This window comes from Ylistrum balloti, unplaced genomic scaffold, assembly GCF_031769215.1.
Source record: "Ylistrum balloti isolate Yb309-2 unplaced genomic scaffold, AGI_CSIRO_Ybal_v1 Utg370772, whole genome shotgun sequence".
Classification (NCBI taxonomy): Eukaryota; Metazoa; Mollusca; class Bivalvia; order Pectinida; family Pectinidae; genus Ylistrum; species Ylistrum balloti.
In genome coordinates this window covers 88,283-105,396 of record NW_026782452.1, presented here as the reverse complement: position 1 = coordinate 105,396, position 17,114 = coordinate 88,283, and the positions used below count along the sequence as shown (strand labels likewise).

At 34.6% G+C, this 17,114-nt stretch overlaps 2 protein-coding genes across 2 annotated transcripts; one reads left to right on the top strand and one right to left on the bottom strand.

Annotated features, from left to right (window-relative positions):
* The first annotated feature begins 12 nt into the window (after positions 1–12).
* Positions 13–8,736, top strand: LOC132558220 (integral membrane protein GPR180-like). Its single transcript, XM_060222763.1, has 9 exons — positions 13–241; positions 1,456–1,596; positions 1,837–2,046; positions 2,412–2,592; positions 2,909–2,958; positions 3,214–3,365; positions 4,234–4,425; positions 4,771–4,848; positions 5,830–8,736. The coding sequence occupies exons 1-9, from the start codon at positions 97–99 to the stop codon at positions 5,983–5,985; spliced, it is 1,305 nt and encodes a 434-aa protein (XP_060078746.1). The 5' UTR covers positions 13–96; the 3' UTR covers positions 5,986–8,736.
* A 1,251-nt stretch (positions 8,737–9,987) lies between these two features.
* On the bottom strand, positions 9,988–16,469 carry LOC132558218 (RNA-binding motif protein, X-linked 2-like). Its single transcript, XM_060222761.1, has 5 exons — positions 16,428–16,469; positions 15,738–15,896; positions 14,526–14,655; positions 13,392–13,575; positions 9,988–12,690 (listed from the first exon to the last, which is right to left on the bottom strand). The coding sequence occupies exons 1-5, from the start codon at positions 16,439–16,441 to the stop codon at positions 12,011–12,013; spliced, it is 1,167 nt and encodes a 388-aa protein (XP_060078744.1). The 5' UTR covers positions 16,442–16,469; the 3' UTR covers positions 9,988–12,010.
* Positions 16,470–17,114: the final 645 nt, after the last annotated feature.

The window sequence follows — 17,114 nt, the reverse complement described above, 5'->3', positions numbered from 1 at the left end:
ACAGAGATTGACGAGTGAGAGGTTCTCCTCTAATATTAGGGGCCATGGATGATATATTTAAATTAATGAACTTTATCTAAGGCATATTGCTATATAATGACGAAGCAAACAATTATTTTCATCTTTCTGACCATTTTCAATATTATTTTTAAAATTAATGCCAAAACCGTGTTAGGTTCTGTATCAACAGCTGCTTCTCAGAAAGAATGGGGTCAGTTCATCACGACGTATTGTTTTCATGGTATGTATGATGATTTTTGTTTAAATTGAAAATGTAAATTAGATTATCTCATCGGTTGACATGTGTCAGTCTCCTTACTTTGATGTGATGTCTGAAGGGAGACAATCACAGTTGAGAGAGTATTTCTTTCAAGTATCCAGAATTTTTGTCAAAACCGAAACATATTCAGATTTGTGCTTATTCAGCTCATAACTGCTTTTTACTTAGCCTCGAGAGTTTAGTCGTTAGGGTGTTCCCTGTTTGACTTGGTGATTTACATGGCAAAACATTTATGTGCAGTTCATTATTCAGTGAGAGAACTACCAGCTGCTGCCAAGACATGCCATCTCATATGACTGTACACCGGACAATAAACACAGCAACTGATATAATCTGACTAAGCAAATGTGTTTAATCCCCTCATGTGTCTTGAGCTGGGATGTATAATCAGAGGATGTATAATATAGAGGAATACAAAAAACTGCCTACATCTCTTTTTAACACTTTAGCAAAGAAGTTTTGAGTTACCTTGCCATCTTGTCTTTCTAAACCATTTTCCCCCAAAAGTCCTATTCTTATATTTTAGAAATAGAAGAAAGATTAATAATTTCCAAATTGATTCTGCTTAAAGCTAACTTTTGAGACAAATGATTTATGCTAACTTTTGATATTTATAAAACTAAATGTATGTTTAAGCTATTTACAACTGAAATACTGCCCTATATTGTATGCCTCATCTGGTCCAAAATATAGAAGAAATCATCTTTAAATGGATAGCATTAAGAAGCTGAGTAATTTTACATTTTAACTTATGTAAGTTGTTTTGTAATACATCACAGAGATACTTTTGTTGCAAAAATGATTTTCTCTTTGCAAAAAACTGACCATTGAGAAGAGAGGAATTCATGGCTCAGTGAACAAACACAAAAGCTAATGAGATAGAAGTCTCCACTGGGCCTAGTCAAGAACTTCTCTGTATTCCCTGGCCTGGAGAGTGGAGACCTTGTTGATTTATATGAGAATAGAGTTCTTTATGTTTGGTTGCCGACTTCTGATTTCTGTTTCACAAAGATACCATGACGTATTGGTTAGGAAAGAGCATATAAGTATCAACACAATGATGACAATATTTTGTTAGACTAGATCATTGACTTATTTTGGGTTTTTTTTCTTGAGGTATTGATGACACCTAATTATACAATAATATTGTATTAAGATTTTTGTTACATGTGTAGGTGACGCCTTGTTGAATTACACCCTGAACACTACCAGCAGCACACCACCAAAGCTCTACCTGTTTCTAAATGAAGACTGGCGTGATGCTCTTCTGACAACATCCGATTGCCGACACAAGTTGTCAAAGTCCAGGGCAGTGTGTGAGTATACATGGAGGAGAAATTCATTTTTATTTAAGAGGATTCAGTGGTATCAGCATGAAAATACTGGAAGAGAATTACCAATGTTTTAGAAATGTCTAAGCAAGTCCTTTTTTGTTTTACCGTATTTAGTTTTACCTGGATTTCAGCTTTTTGGGTGTTCTGTCCATCTTGTATTAACATATCACTTTTCAATAACTTCTTATTATAAATCAGAGAGCTTAACAATTCTAACTCCAGATGAACTGAATGGAACTAATGGCAGCATCACTGTATCCCACTACAAACAGCCTCGCCTGTGGAACATTCTTTATGCGGATTCCTACACATGTGATGATGACAGACCCATGTTTCCTGGAGAATCTCCAAATTATATCGCCTACAAAATACAACTGTTTAATCCCGATGCTCTTGGCAATCCAACTGAACATTTTGGTGATGATGAAACAGGTACAATTTTACCAAAGTTATTGTTGGTTTGCCTAGAAAAAGTACTTTGAAGCGTCTTTCTGACACAGTATATATTTTACTAACATTCAAACTTAAATTTTTTCTTACTACCACTTAGTAAAGGGGTGCAAACCTGATTTTACACATAAATCAGTGATTCCTATCAAAATTTCTTAAGTTTTGTAGATACAATTACATTACAGTTTATTTGTATTTCAGGAAAAGAAAATTGACTGAAATCTTGGATTTTTAAAAACATTTGAATATTTTAACACTCTTGAATTTTAAGATGAATTTTATTCAGATTTGATAAATGTAGCCTAAAGATAAACATAGATGTAATTAAGTTTTATCATTGTATGCAGGCCTTTTGAGATTTTACCAGTTGCTGATTCTGGCTTACTTTGTGATTGGATGTATATTTATTCCTCGCCTACATGAGACATTGAAGAAAGGCGGGCCGATGCAGCTTGTCCTGATCTTGCTGACAGTGTCTACTGGACTGCAAGCCTTCGGCGCCTTCACCATGATGGTTCATCTGCAGTGGTCAGTGCTTGCTCAGATCTTGGTGTTACTCATCTGCAGGTTTATTTTCTGTATATAAAGATGATAAAGGTTCAGTCACCCAAGTCTTTTTCCAAGCCACCAATTATAAGCTCACCTTACCCTAAGACCATGGTAAAGCTATCCATCATCTGGGCCAGTATGGCAGATTCATTAGTCAAGACTTGTGTTCTCCTATACAAAGAGTTAAAGTCTTTTGTTATCATCAGTCCCATTCATGGGTTGTTTGAATTACAATGCCTTATATTGTGTATGGTAGAGAAGACGGTTGTAATGTTACCCTATTCTATCCTTTCAGGTACTCTAAAGATGGCAGTGGTTCTCCTTTCTTGGAACTCGTCGCAGAATGTAAATATCTTCTTTCTAGTCCATACCAAATAAATATTTTGTTACAGTTCAAAATCTGGCAATTAAATCAGTAACTGTTCACAAGGTCAAGTTAGGCTATACAATTCTCAAAATTGTAATCTAAAATATCCATCCATTACCAGAAGTTATGAACATTTATGAACATAGAAGTCATCTCTGTTTGCCATTTTGTACAATGTTGTTGATATCATGTTGTCAGTTTACAGTTGTTGACTTAATGTTGATGTGTTACAGTTGTGGATGTGCTCTCCCAGTTTGCTATGCTGTATATGTTGCTGAGCTTAAGTCTAGGCTGGACCCTGGGCACTTCCTACCGGTTCTCACACTTACAGATGATTACACGAAAACCTGCTGCCAGGGTTATAGGGGTCATGGGGGTCATACAAGTAAGTTTATTGTGAAACAGGTAAGGCTGTCAGAGGGAGCTTTACATGCTGGTCACCACTTGACTACAGGAGTTGTAGAGTTCATAAAGGTCATCTAAGTCACCAAGAAATCTGTTAGGCATTAGGAGGTGTATGTTACAAAAAGGATACCTAGAGATGTTCTAGTATGTAAGCCTTATCCTTATCACCACTCTAGTTACTTCATTCCTAGAGGGATTATTATTAAACTTAATAGATTTATAAAGAAAAATTAATGTCTTAATCAGTAAGGAATTCGAGAGTTTTAGGATCAAGGTCAAGGTTACTGTTACTATTTCCAGATATTCCTTTTGTCAGCACTCTAGCAGTGCCATTTGATGAATCTTGAAAATACTTATAAAAGACCATTATGTCGCAGATAAGTTCACATTTTAGGGTCAAGGTCAATGTCATCTTTACTTTTTTAAGAAATTCTCTATTAGCATTCTCTCTTGTGGTTTTTTTATTAAACTTCACATACTTTGTGAAGTGAAGGACTTTGTATCAACTTGTTGATATTTGAATTATGATACATTATATACATATAATAGGTACGTTTTATGACAATCTGAGTGTTATTTGCTAAAGGGCTAAAGGTTCAAAGTCAACAAATGCTTTTGTCTATTAACTTATTAACATTTTGTTACCAGTTATTGTGTTGTAAATGATACAAGTCAATTGATCCATGGTCTTACTGACCAATGGTCAAGGTCATCAAAAGTCTTATTTTGTATCTCTTTCCTGGTAAATATGTTGTTATAACATAATAAAGCAAAGTTTGTAGGAATCAAACAGGAAATCTACTCACTTCTACAGTTTTTTTATTGTTGGTCACATTTTCCAATCCTAGGCTGCCCTGTTCCTGTGGGAACAGTATGCTGACAGAGAACATCGGATGTATCATGCACAGAGGAGCTATGGTGGCCTTGCTCTTGTTTTTCTTCGTATCCTGTTGGCCGCAATGTTTGCCTGGAACCTACAAAGCACTGTATCCTCAGAGAGAAGTGCTCTTAGAAGGGAATTTTATAAGTCTTTCACAAAGGTACAGTGGACTAGCTTTATATGATTTACTGTTTTAAAAGTCTCAGACATAATGGGGCAAAATGATCTATCAATCATTACAGATCATTAATGTTACGATCAAACACAGTTTTGAATTTACCACTAGTTAAAATTTTTGTTCAGAATTTGACAAGATCAGGAATCTTTTCCTTGTTAGTTGTATAGGGGCTTCGTTCTCAATAAGAAAAAAATAGTAGCGAAAACTTAAACAAATAAATGCAAAAACAATCTTTGTTGTGTGCTGTGGTTTACCATTTCATTTACCGTTTATAATCGTTGATCTTCATGCAGTGTTCTTCAGTAATGATATTTGATCTCCTTGCAGTGTTGTATGCTGTGGTTCCTCTGTTATCCAGTCATTGTTGTCCTTTCCTGGTTGTTGTATGAATACCTCAGATACAAGGTGAGTCACAGAACTACTGAGATCATGTCAAAGTAAATTTTGTACCAGAACTTGAAAATTTCACTTGAAGATTCATATGATCTTTCTCTTGAAAATTTGCTTTCACCTTGTGTGTAAATTCTTCCTGTAGTAAACACTCTTCAACCAGAACAGCTGGAGAAAAATATTTACGGAATAGTTATACTGTTTCCTTTGTGGTAACTGCTCCATATGAGTAAAGAGAGTTGTGTCCATTTTGTGTGATCTCTGACCTTGAATTCAATTCACATCATGGATATATATGTATCTTGTTCAGATAAAAAATGAGTCTTTTGCAACAATTTGAGGAAATGGCTTGAAAAAGTAAATACTCCATGATAAAGTCTAGCACACTGTATTAGAGATTAAAAAGCCTTTATGCAATATGTAAGTACAAAAAAATTCGGAAATTCCACATATTTGTTTGCTCCGCACAAAATTAATGAAAATCCATGTGATGGTTCACTCTGAACAAAATTGGTGAAACTTCGTATAATGATGAACTCTTAAATGTAGATAGAAATGTAGGTTTAACAAAGAGGTTAGTTTCTAAAAACATAACAAAGGGATGAATACCGTCAAAGACATGATTAAGGGCATATTATCTGGTATCTGAATATCTCCGCTAAAGATGGTTGCCATGTTAGATGGAATATTTCAATCTGGCTATTTTCTGTTGGTGTTGTTCCTGAATCCCTAAACTAGACTTATTGATTATAACTGTTCTAGTCTGTGTGATTATTTGATTTTTTTGCCAGTTCCAAGATTTCTGTAACATAATTTAAGTTTCTGTTTTTCAATGGCAAATATATATCATGTCTATAAATAGATATTCCTGTTTTGACACCACGTGATGAAAGTTATGGTACAATTATTTTTATGTGTTTTTCACCGTTATTTATAAGATTTAAAAACTTTCTGCTGAATGGTTCTTTCATATGGTCTCATATGTTTTACTTACAGATGATAACAATGAGTGTTGTGCTATGCCAGTGTTTCGCAGTGGCCATGTTGTATAAATTATTTCTATCTCGGAGTCTTTACTGGGAAATATCAGCACTGTCCAGTACCCTGCCACTGAGGATTGATAAAAACTTTGCTATGAAGGCATATTCCTGACAAAAATATGTTGTATCATAGAGTATAAATTTATGTTATAATAATGGTTCTGAGAGAATGGAGCCTGTATTTTGTGATAGAAATGGTTGTTCATGAATCGAACAAGTCTGTTTGATATAAATGTATATTGAATTTCATATATTGTAGATGTACATATTTCAGGGATGTTCATATTTTAGCACTGAGAGTATTTTGTTAAAATATGACTCCATAATTTAAGTTTTGTTGCTTATGTAGTCATTATTGTGTATTGGTAATTTTGTCATTCAGCTTATTTGTAAGAAAGTGAAAATGCGTTAAAATTTGATTCCACTAAATTATGTTTATTCATTTTCAGATGAAGCGAGATTTTGTAACAGAAAATGTTTGTTGAGCAATACATATTTTTGTTGGTTAAGTATGAAAGCCATTCAGAAATAAATCAAGATTTCAGCGATGACAGTGAAAATATTGTATTAAAGTTATGTTTATTGAAGGATAGAAATGGTGATACACAATTATGTATAAAGGCACAGTCCATTATACCAGGTCAGTTCTCTTTACTTTAAATAGCAGTGTCGTGAGAAGTGACTGGAAGCTTTAAGTACTGTATGGCGGTTTTACTTTGCAGGACTAATGGTTTGTTGTTGTGCTGATTTATGAATTAAATTTTTTCCTATGTCCCACATCTGTATCCATGTCTACAGGCATTTTATGAGATTTTGATTCACTGTTAAATGTTTGCTGGGTACTAAATTCGGTGCTATCTGTAATAATCATGAACATAGCGAAATAAAATCCCCAGAAATATTCACACGTATAAAATACCCATACTAGAGAGGACATTGTGTAATTAGCTTACCTGGCACAAAGGGTCAAGTGAGCTATTGGGATACTGCAATGTCCGTTGTCCATCCATCCATCCATCATCTTTTCCTCTAAATCACTACTAGTTACAAATCACTGAGCAGAATTTGACCAAATTTGGTGAAAAGCATCTTTGGCGGAAGGGGAACATATTTTGTATAAATTGTATGGTCCGTTCCCCGGGGCCTGAGGGCAGGGCCCGAAAAGGTAAATAGACCAAATTATTTAAAACCATACTCCTTTTGTAGGAATGATTGGATTTTGACCAAATTTTTTGTCCACGTGGTGTGAAGGGTGTTTGGGTTAAGAAAACTTGATTTCATATAAATTAGTGCTCCTCCTGTAGCAATGATTTGACTTTGTCCAAATTTGGTCAGAAGCATGTTTAGGTAGAGGGGAATCAATTTTGTATAAATCCCATCTTTGAAACAGTTGAAATCCCCACCCCATAACTGTATATATATATATATATATATATATATATAGCATGCTTGGCATCGAAAGATAAACTCATTGATTACCTATGAATTGACCCTTGGGTGTTGAACACCTGTAAGGACATTACTTCTGGGTAAAATTTTTGACATAGCTGAGATACCAACTCAATAATCACAATTAAACTCTCTCCTAGCATAGAGAAAGAAAGACAGTCATGATATATGAATTAACACATTAGTCTTGTCCCATCAAAGAGATTAAGTGACTGAGCTTTAATTTGGAAATATTTGAAATACCCAACCTATAGGTATATAGGTATACTATTGCTGGGCTTTAAGATCCAGATGATTGCTACAGGCCATATGGGCCTCTTGTTATGAATTATAACTCAAGTTAAACACTGAAGAAAAATAATTTTTTTACATTAGGAAATATGTATTATAAAACTTTTTCTTGAGTATATTGTATAACCATTTGTAATTGTAAAAATTGTCTGTCATCGTAAGCTCAGGTATTTTGTTTGGTGGTCTCTATAACTGAGGCTGGTACAAACACAACCAACAACTAAATTACTAAGTGAACATGCACACAGTGATATCATTTACCAGATAGAGCAAGTCTTTATTAAGAGGTCAAAATGTGAAGTTTCTGTATAATGACTTGTTGTAATGTGTTTTCATATATCTGTACTGGGAGCAATGAACCTGTCCATGTTGAATGAGTCTTAGTTCCTTTGCGAGAATCTCCATTTAGTGTTAAAGAAAACAGTTTGTAGTAATGTTAATTCTCTTGTCATCTCTTAGTATTAAACTTACAAGTAACATACTATTCATGAGAAACAAGTTTTTGTGTAAAGCCAACCTGTCAAAGTTTACAAAATTTTCCACCAAACTGTCTAATGTGACCACATTTAACACAACCCTGTCTAATGTGACCACATTTTCTGCCACCCTGTTTTATCTGACCAAATAGCTATATAGACACTTAATGATGTTTTGTGGAGATAATTCACTGTATAAACTGAAAATATGTTTTAATAGTACATTTTTACTAGTGAAATATAGGAATACATTCATTTGATAAAAACCTATGACCATCTGTGCGGTGATGATATAAGAAATATTTTATCATCCCTTTTAAATATTACCACTAATGATGATACAGCTTTTTGTACTTTCGACCAACCAGAGCAGTGCTTTTTAGTCACTGCATTGAAATTAGTCAATTTTCCTGAATGAACGGTAGGTGGAATAAGTTTTCCATGAAATAATTCCTGTAAATATTTCTGGTTTTCTTTATTTTTGCATATAAAAACATATTTCAAAGTGTTTCTTACATCAAATCTAACCTCAGATGATCAGAGTACCACATAAAACGGGCTATTTAAAATGTTGTTGTCTTGTTAAGCATAACATTAAACTTTTTGATGTTATAGTAACATACTTATATTTCCAGAACTTTTCTTAAAACAGCTTTATCTTAAGATTGATTTTAGATTTTTTTCATTTGTTTGTCCTTTGAAAGTGCAAAAAAATGAAGAAAATGTTTTTTTCTTCTTTTTTTTAAATAAAAAGAAAACTTTATGGGACCCATTAAATATTTCACTAATGTGACAATATTCATGTGTATTTATCACTCATAAAAATATTGATATTCTGTCATATTTGTGGAATTTATATATTAATGGAAACTATTGATTATCTACTCTATCAAATTTTCATGAGTTTGATCATTTTTCAACTACTGGTACACGTTGTTTATCTGTATCTAATAGTGTTCTAATATTTTACATGGTGTTCAATTTACCTCAGTCTTTATGTTGGACAAGTTATTTTATTATCAAGGGTCTCAGATGAAGTGTGAAAAACAGGTTTCAACGAAAACTTGGTTAATGCCACAATAAAACTGTTAAAAATGTAGTGGTTGTTTGAATCTTTTTTTATATCCCAACCATTTCCTGGTCAAGACCAGTGTTACCATTGTCTTGTCATCATTATTTTGTTTCTGCTAATTACCACTTTAACAGATACAGACAAAGAAATACAATTTAGTTCAGGTTGTTAGTATACTGGTCAAGTTCTGATTTGGTTATCAGAAATTTTTTCAAGTGGTTGTTTAAATATATGAATTTTAATCAATTTTTTCACAAAAACAGTAAGACCAATATTAGAGAGCCTTCTCCGACGCCATTAAAAATTTGTATCAGTCCGACACATTTAGTTCTACATGAATTATAGATATCAAATTATGTGGTCTATAATGAGAATTTAATTGCGTATCTTGTCACTTGCACCAGGCTTGGAGCTCGTGAAACATCACATTCTACTGAAAATTCAAACTTCATCGTGGAAAATTCATATCTATAATGTTTGTTGGGTTATTGTCCTGGTAGTAACCGATAGGTACCTCACTTAACAACATTCAGGAGGTCCTTTGTATGCCATCAAAAGCAATAAGGGTGCCAACGCTATAATCATTTACAACCCCTATCTACAATATTCACAAATCAAAATGTAAATTAATCTGTATCTAAATTCAAACCCTTTAAATAAAGTTTTACATACTGAGTCCTGAGACATGAAGAGAAAAATAATTACTCTCTAACTTCTGAACCTGACCAGTAGTATGACACAGATTCTCCCTACTGGTGATCTCTGGGGCTTCAACTCAATAATCACCATTTAATTTCAGAGAAAAAACAACTTAATATTTCAACCATACATTTTCATTTGCTCTATTTCTGTAAGTGCATATTACAAAACAATATTATTACATATACATTTTTCATTTAAAAATACCTTGAAGAATCTAATACATAGCTTTCAATACATTTGAAACTAACCACAAACACAATTTATCAAACCTGCCATGTCCTGTGATACACAAAATTTCAAAAACACAACATACCACACACAACTTACCATGCATGACTTACCACACACAACTAACCATGCATGACTTACCACACACAACTTACCATGCATGACTTACCACACACAACTTACCATGCATGCCTTACCACACACGACTTACCATGCATGACTTACCACACACGACTTACCATGCATGACTTAACACACACGACTTACCATGCATGACTTAACACACACGACTTACCATGCATGACTTAACACCCACAACTAAGTACACACAACTTACCATGCATGACTTACCACACACAACTTACCATGCATGCCCTACCACACACAACTTACCATGCATGCCTTACCACACACAACTAACCATGCATGACTTACCACACACAACTTACCATGCATGACTTACCACACACGACTTACCATGCATGACTTACCACACACAACTTACCATGCATTACTTAACACCCACAACTAAGCACACACAACTTACCATGCATGACTTACCACACACAACTTACCATGCATGACTTGTCTCACATGACTTTCCACGCATGATTTATCCCACAAAACTTACCACACTTGATTTACCACACACAACTTGCCACACAAAACTTGCCCCATACACATTAAGGATTAAGTTAAAATGCCTGGCTTGCTGCCCTGTCATATAAAATTATGGTACATACAATTAAGGAAAGCACAGATGTACATCATGGCACATAAGATTTCAATGGTAAATTAAACAACAAAAGAAAATGACTGTCTGTGACACTGTTGAATGATCCTTGAAAACGACTTAATTGGACTGTCCACATTGGGCAATAATTCTGTGATCAAGGTGTTGCATTCTCTCAGTATGATTACTGTATACATCAAGTTTCATTATCCTAGTTTGGACGCAAATTATGCTCATGACACAAACTTTTTAACTATTTCCTAGTTTAAATGCACGTAAAGTTAAGTCCAAGACAGAAAATTTTAACAAAGGGAAATAACTCAATAATCAAGGTATGCAGGGCCCTAATATTGGTAAATTGCACATTGTCTTCATATGACCAATGTATGCACCAAGTTTTATGATCATTGCTTAAATGAAAGCAAAGTTATGCTATGAATACTTAACAAAGGGGCCTGAATTTGGTACACTACACATCCATTTAGTATGATCAATGTATACTCTAATTTTCATTATCCCACGTTTTATGTTTTATGCAAGCAATTAGTTGGATCGCTTTCTGAAAATGGAGTGCTGGTATATGACATTGTATAAAGATCTCTTCATTGTTTATCGAGGAATGGCGAGTCATTAGTCCCACAATGCAAACATTCCAATTTTCTGAGAAAGAAAATCATTCAATAGTTTTGTAATTTAAACTGGGAACAGATATAAATTTATAGAAGATGGAAATTAAAGTAAATAGATATCAAATCTATTCATAATACTGGTAACCCATATTTTGAAGAGGAGTATTATTTTTGTTGATCAAAAACCCATTACATTGTATCTTATGACTTTTCAGTCTATTCCTCAAGCATGCTGACACAAATACCATGACCCACGACCCACAACCAATTGTTTTACAAAAGCTACTCACACATGGCCTATGAAAGGTCAAATTCATTCATTAAACTAACAAGGTAGCCCTTGCATCCGGCATGCTACAGGCCAAATATCAGTACCCCTGTAACTTTAAAAGTGGGTCAAGATCATTCGTTTTAACAAACTTGGTACTACTTCATCTTCGCAGGCCCAGCTAATATCAGTACCCTGTGCTTCGGCAAAATTTACCTATATTTTCGACTCATGATTCACAATTATAAGAAATATTGATATCCTGGCTTACACAAAATTATACACATTCTTACCTGTGTCTTCTGTAATCACTCTCATTGTCTCGATACCTGTCATTTGATCTTGTTCGTTCATCGTGAAATCGTTTCCTGTTTTCATCTGCCAAGCGGTCATCACTTCTATCCCTTTTCCGTACATCTTGTCTTCTCCTTTCTCGCTCACCATATCTTTCTCTGTCCCTATCCCACTCTCTCTCTCCATACCCGTCCCTACCCTGTTCCCTCATCCATTCATCCCTGCCTTTTCCCCTTACTCCATCATTTGTCCTTTCTCCAGTCTTTCTCTCTCTTCCATTTATAAACTGATCATCTTTGTTCACCTGCTGCCTTCCAAAATCAATATCGGTCTCTTTCTCCCTTCGACCCCTTTCTCTTTCATTGTTGTATTTTCTCTCTCTGTCCTTAGGCCCCCTTTCCTCAAGTCTCTGCCTGTTATTTGATCTGCCATCAACTGTATCTTTGTTAGTTCTACTACCACTAAATGGAGCTTCATGTCTTTTGCTGTGACTCTGTCCACTGTAAGTGAGAGCCTTGTCATAAGCACGATCAACTTTTTCTGCCTTAATTTGCACATGTGTCTTGTCATCATCTGTAGAATTTTCATCACTGTTGCTGGAGTCTGATTCGAAGTTTTTCTCTTTCTTCTTTTTTTTCTTCTTTTCTTTCTTCTTCTTTGATTTCTTGTGTTTTTCTAGGAAATGTAATAAGTGTTAAACAATATTATTCAAATGATCTTATTTTACATCTTTTCGTTAACTTTTAAATTTAAGACAGTTAAAAATTAGGCATATTCCTGTTACTTCTCTGAATAATTCACAAATCATTAAACTGGTATGTACCCGATGGTATGTACCAGAGACTCAAAAACTTTAAGTTCATTAAAACAATTTGACATCTCCCTTTACTTCCATTCTTGCTATTTTTGATGTGGTTGAAAAAAACTGAAAATTCATCATTTTATGAGCAGTTTTTATATAATCTGAATTTTTTTCATGCTATTTCAGACTCTGAAAGAAGCAAAACAGCTTTAAATACCCTGAAATGTGGATGAGAAGGAGCGAGATGGGAACATTTGAGATTGAGATAGGACAGGGACATATCTGTGAGGAATTATTAGTTTGGGTGTAAACCCATGAGAGGGAGTGAAGGTGGATCACCGAGATTGATATTAAGTAGAAACATATCTGTGAAAGGGGTAGAGATATGTTTACAAGATGTAGTTCTACATCTACATGTAAATGTAGGGATTATACTTATGGGAGGTAGTGAGGGTGGAGATTTATGCAGAGGGAGTAGGAATTGTGATATTTTCATTGTATTTCTATAAAAGTAACGGTATGTGGGAACGGGAATCCTTTTCATTATGAATGACACTGTTCACTTTTTCCTAACCTTTCTTTTCCTTCTTTATTGGCAAAACAAAGTCATCTTCCTCTTCATCATCTTCATCATCATCTGCCACTTTTGGGGCACAGCCTTCTGCTCGCAGCTTTTGCGTCACTTCATCTTCATCTCCATGTTCTTTGGGCTGTCTGTAACCTTCCACATGATCCACACGGATTGTCCTGTTTAGTAACTGGTAAAAATGTAGAGAAATGGATAACAGTTTAGAAAAGCCAGTCCTTGATTTACACTGCAAATCCATTAAGTTGGCCTGCTTACTCTTTTTATCATGATTTCACTATTATCTATGAATAAATAATAGTTGTTAGCTAATAGGAATATGAACAAAAAGGAATATTTAAAGTGAACTAGGACACTATGTACCAAAATATTGGTGTTCAAGCAAACTCAAATGTTGTTTGTACTCAAAGCACATTCAAGTACCATCTGTTAGACTTCTTAACTTAATCTTTTTTCGTCAAGCAAAACTGAAATCACAAACTTAACAAGTACATAGATACAGTGAAAAGAGAAAAACCAAGAGATCCCAGAGGGATCTTGGCCCCCACCATTGTTTGATCTTTATATGCTCTTTGAAAGTTGGATCATTTCCCTTCTTTTCTCTGTTTTCGCTCTTAATAATCAGACATTCGAACATTCCTTTGCAGGAAAATCAATAATAATCTTTACTTGCCAAATCCAAAATGGCCGCCTGGAAGCTACTTTGTTTCAGTCCCAAACTCAAACAAGCACAATTAGGGACCAAGGGGAACCTATATATGCAATCTGAGAATCCATCCAGTACTTCTCAAGAAATAGCAAAAACAAAAATTGTTTACGGACAGACTGACGACAGACCACAGATGCAGAGCCATGTGAATAAGATTATAGGTTAAAAAATAATTGGAACAACCATGCTTTTAACTTAAAGGTATCCATTTTCATTTTCACAAAAGTTTTGATAGGATCACCAGAAACATCATCTGAAGCGGTTGAAGTGGGAAATTTAGTCATTTGTTGCTGGTTGAACTGTGCTAAATCATAAAATACTAAAGGTGACAGATTCACTGTAAATAGGAAACCAAAAGAATATTTCATCAGCTTAACAAATAGTTTTATTATTATATATAATGTGTAACTAACGTTGAATCCGTTGAGATTGTCCACTGCCAACACTGTGCTCCGTTGGTCCTCATAACACAAGAATCCAAAGCCTTTAAACTTTCCTGACTGTTTGTCCCGCACTAGATTCACATTCACTACCTCACCATATCTAGAATTCAAAAACAGATATCAGATAATCGTTCTTTATATTACTCTGTGTCTCAGAAATACTTCACTACCAGCTTATTAATCACTCATTCCAAGAACGTGATCACAGCTTGAAAGGTTTATTTTCATTATTTTCTTATGGAGAAAATCTTTATTGTCAATACATAGTTTATGTTTGGCATTTTCTAAATTGAACCAATTTCAGATTAGATTGGACCCGTCTCTTCACTGTAAAATCACATTTTCTTTGGACTAAGATTTCCTAATTTTCCAAAAATATGTATTTTTGTTGGCACTTGATTTCAATGATAAATCTTGCATCACAAAATTCACAAAATAAACTTAATTCACAAAATACTTTAAAATCTTGTAGCTGTTCATTATTTCCTAGACATGTAAATTAGTGAGTTCACAGTGCCCAAAAACTCAATGAAAATGAATTCCCCACAAAAATTAAGAATCATACAGGGGTTTGAGGTGAAATACTAAAAATAAATGGGATACCTTTTAAATTTCTATGCTTCAGCTTTGAAAGGCTGTAGGGATAGCTTAAACACAAAATCTGCCAACTTCACTGGCCATACTTACTGTGAATCTGCTAACGACAATGGCCGTACTTACTGTGAATCTGCTAACGACAATGGCCGTACTTACTGTGAATCTGATAACGACAATGGCCGTACTTACTGTGAATCTGATAACGACAATGGCCGTACTTACTGTGAATCTGATAACGACAATGGCCGTACTTACTGTGAATCTGATAACGACAATGGCCGTACTTACTGTGAATCTGATAATGACAATGGCCGTACTTACTGTGAATCTGATAACGACAATGGCCGTACTTACTGTGAATCTGATAACGACAATGGCCGTACTTACTGTGAATCTGATAACGACAATGGCCGTACTTACTGTGAATCTGATAATGACAATGGCCGTACTTACTGTGAATCTGATAACGACAATGGCCGTACTTACTGTGAATCTGATAACGACAATGGCCGTACTTACTGTGAATCTGATAATGACAATGGCCGTACTTACTGTGAATCTGATAACGACAATGGCCGTACTTACTGTGAAAACACACAGATTACATCACCCTCTGTAAGTTCATAAGGAAGTCCTCCCAAGAACACCCAAGCACTGTCTTTATACTTGTCATGCCACGATTTCTTTCCAATTAGTCCAAGTTCTAACTCTTTCTTGTTTAGCTCCTGAGTATTCTTTATATTGCTATTATTAAAACCAAATCAAAAGAACTGTTAACAACAGGATAAATAAAACTTCTTCAAGGAAATATTATTTGGTGTAACAAATACTGGGCACTTTGTAAAGCTAGTTAACACGTTGTTGTTCTGTAAGATTATTACAAAAGTTTACCTCATGCTCAGAGTATGAAGGTTTAAAGCTGAAGATGACTTTATAATTGACAACAGAGGAAGGAAATGTATACCGAAGATAAAATGACCAACACAGATTACGAACAGACCAACTCCCTACCCTGTTAATCCCAGGACTTTTTAAACAATTGTCCAAAACCTCAGTAAGGTAAAAACAGACAGAGCATGCAGGATAAATACTGTATAAGAAATGAAAGGAATCCCTTTGAGCGTCCTTAGTTTATCTGAGTATCGATGTAGGACACCAACGAGAGCAAGTAATTAAACAGTTATATTATACGAACAATTGTGATTTTTTAAAAGACTAAACAGTCCTTTACCTGCTATGATGTATATAGCTGACAAATAGTATAAGCTTACTCACGTCAAAGGATTCATTGTCGTCCTAAACGTAAACGACCATGTACGTCTCCTCGATGAATGCGTCTGAAAGCCATAGAGCCGTAGTTTCGTATTTTAAACCGGAAACGGAGAGACACAAAAAGAAAGTGAAAGTAAAAGTACATATCAAATGTCTCAAAGTATTACTTTTGTTGACTCAAAACCCGACTCAGGACCTATTGCTTTTTCAGAAGTTCCCAACACATCTGGCCAATGTATGGAAATACAGAGGGATAATAAACTGACTGTATCTCTTTGTTATATTGTAGCGGATAAATTTGAGTTAACTAACCTTGCCATTTTTTCTCCAAAAGTCCTTAACTAAACTTATCAAAATAATCTGTAGTGGAAAGCTTCATCCTTTTAAAATTGGTCTTACAAGTTTTTGTGACATATGATTTCTGTTAATTTGTGATATTTATAAAACAGAATGTATGATTAAGGTACACCCCATATTTGATACCATTTCTTGCACAAAAAATGAAATAAAATCAAATTTAAATAGATGGCATTAAAAAACTGAGTAATTTTCCAACGGACTTGTGTAACTTTTGTGATACTTCACTGTAATTAATCAGTCCTGGTCTAAAGGACTGGTGGGCAAGGGCTCAAAAAGGGATACTGAGCAAATTCTGAAAAGATCCTGCTCCTTGTGTGTTTGGGGATAAAT